At 43.4% G+C, this 2469-nt stretch overlaps 1 protein-coding gene across 7 annotated transcripts in view; it reads left to right on the forward strand.

Moving 5' to 3' along the window:
• The window catches only part of Lrrfip2 (LRR binding FLII interacting protein 2), a 104846-nt gene that overhangs the window by 86771 nt on the left and 15606 nt on the right, over positions 1-2469 (forward strand). For 3 of the 7 annotated variants that reach the window (XM_026779008.1, XM_026779004.1, XM_026779005.1), the window contains one exon: positions 674-766. The exons of the other annotated variants lie outside the window; for them this stretch is intronic. In XM_026779008.1, coding sequence (XP_026634809.1) covers positions 674-766 — 93 coding nt within the window. The remainder of the gene's footprint in view (positions 1-673; positions 767-2469) is intronic. 7 annotated transcript variants of the gene reach the window in all.

A 2469-nucleotide genomic window follows, 5' to 3' on the forward strand; every position in this document is an offset into this window, starting at 1 on the left:
CAGGCAGGTCTCGAACTCACAGAGATCCGCCTGCCTCTGCCTCCCGAGTGCTGGGATTAAAGGCGTGCGCCACCATCCCCTGGCGGAAATCCTATTTTCTAAAAGCTCATGTTTCTCATATAGTTTATGATATTCTTGATATTTCAGTTTTTGCCAACAGGAAATCAGAATGGTCAAGCAGAAGACATGTCTGTCCTTTTTTTAGTTCTCCTTTACCAAGTCTGTGGTAAAGGGTCATTTGTTCATAAGCAAACATAAGTTTCCTTTGGCAAATATAAGTGATTCCATGCTTGGGTAGAAAGGCAATTATCACAGGATGAATACACAGGAGTGCTGTGTATACGCAGGAATGCAGGCTGGCCGGCTGCCTCAGAGCTGCTGTTGGAACAGTTAGCTTTCTCCAGTACCCTTGACATTTGCCCCACCCCCTTTTCTTGTGCTGGAGATGGAACCCAGGGCCGGTGCACACTCAGCACATTCTAAGCTGTGTCCTGCTGTCCTCTCTTGCTTACTGCTGGGCAAGCCAGTGAGACACTGGGTGCCATCTTTCCCTGCTCTGTTGATCATGGACTCCCCCTCCCCTTTAAAATTCATCTGCCTCCTTTCCATTCTGCCTTCCTTCTAATACCCTTACTTTTTTCTGCTTTTATTATCTCCCTCCCTCCTTCTTCAGGAGAATCAGCGCCTTCAGCAGAAAGTAGACACCGTGACAAAAGAGGTGTTTGACCTCCAAGAGACGCTTCTGTGGAAAGATAAAATGATTGGGGTATGAGAGGAGGTGGGGCTTTGAGAAGTTCGTTCCCAAGGAATAGACCAAGAAAGTTTAGGCAATGTGAATAAACAGAAGACAGACTTCTCTAGGAAGCCCTGGTAGTGTGCCTAGAGAGAACTGCTCTTTCCAGGCTCCATGCTTGTTCCGCTCATAATAGAAACCTTTAAAAGAAGTGTTCTTTATGCCCCGAGGATTCTTATCCCAGAGCAACCACAGGCATCTAATTCAAGTTCTGTGGGTAGCTGGCTATGTTTACGTTGCAGAAGTATGGATTAAAAAAGAAGCTGGAGGTGGAGATGGGGAAAATGTTATCTTGTAAATTGTTGGTGAATGAAGTAGGAGGAGATTACAAATCAGTTCAGTTATAGAAACGGATAGGAATGTAAATTGTAGAGCTGCCAAACTGTGACACCATCTCTCATTCCAACCCAGCACTCCCCAGCATGGGGCCTGGTAAGGCAAACAAACGCCTCCTCCACTGCTGCTTTGTTTAGTGCTGAAGGCACAGGCCAGCCATGCTGGGGGGCAGCAAAACTAGTCATATCCCTAGTTCCATAGGGCAGAAATTTAAAGAACAAAAGGAACTTTTAGATAATTTTCTGAAGCTTAAGTTACCAAATTTCCAAACTTCCATCAAAAACTAGAAAACTTCCAGGGACATTACAGTTGTGAATTACTTAATTTATATACATTTTTACTTGAGAAATTGAAGTGATATAGGGGAGTGGGTGCACAGAGTAGGCAGCTTGCTGAGGAAAAGTTGGAAATGTACATACTGTCTGGGATGGTGGTCTCATGAGTCAGGAGACCTGGGGCTTCTCATCTGTCTGTCTTTCTTAGCATTTTAAACTGGTTATCCTGGACTAGCTGACTAGCTAGAGTAAAACTACACACCCCATAAAATAGCTCATTAAAACAGATCTTGGTTTTCTTACTAAAAAGACATGCCAGTGTTGGTTGTAGTGGCACATGTCTTTGATCCCCGAACTTGGAGGAAGAGGCAGGTAGGTGGCTCTCATGAGTTCTAGGCCAGTCAGGATTATACAGTGTGACCTGTCTCAAAAAGAAAATTATAAATGTACATGTTGATGGCTAAGATATAAATACTTAGCTTTTAACTGTCTGAGGATTTATTGAATTTTTTTGTAAGATCTATTTAACTTAAGAGTAAACTTTTACAAACTGCCGAGATAGCTCAGTGGGTAGAGGGCCTGCCTTGCGAGCATGATGCATTGACTTTGATGCAGAACCCTCCTAAAGGTGGGAGGAGAGAAGAGACTTCACAAGTGGTCCTCTATCTTGATTGTGTGTGTCGACTCATACATCATATACATAATAATAAATACTTTTTAAAAAATAAATATGTTAATTTTGAGGAAAGTTAAGATTCACATGCAAGTGTAAGAAACGGTAGCAAGATATTCCCATGTGCCCTTTGCTCAAAAATGTCATATCTTGCAATAGTGTAGGACGCTATTACAGCCAAGGACATGTCTGTGGTACAGTAAGGATAAAGGTACTTCCATTTCTCCTTTTTATAGATACTTCTTCTTCAACTGGCCTCCAGCCCTCAGAGCCACTCTGTAATTTTGCCATTTTAAAAATTTTGTAGCCGGGCGATGGTGGCGCACGCCTTTAATCCCAGCACTTGGGCGGCGGAGGCAGGCAGATCTCTGGGAGTTCGAGACCAGCCTGGT

The sequence above is a fragment of the Microtus ochrogaster genome, chromosome 5, assembly GCF_000317375.1.
Source record: "Microtus ochrogaster isolate Prairie Vole_2 chromosome 5, MicOch1.0, whole genome shotgun sequence".
Taxonomy (NCBI): domain Eukaryota; kingdom Metazoa; phylum Chordata; class Mammalia; order Rodentia; family Cricetidae; genus Microtus; species Microtus ochrogaster.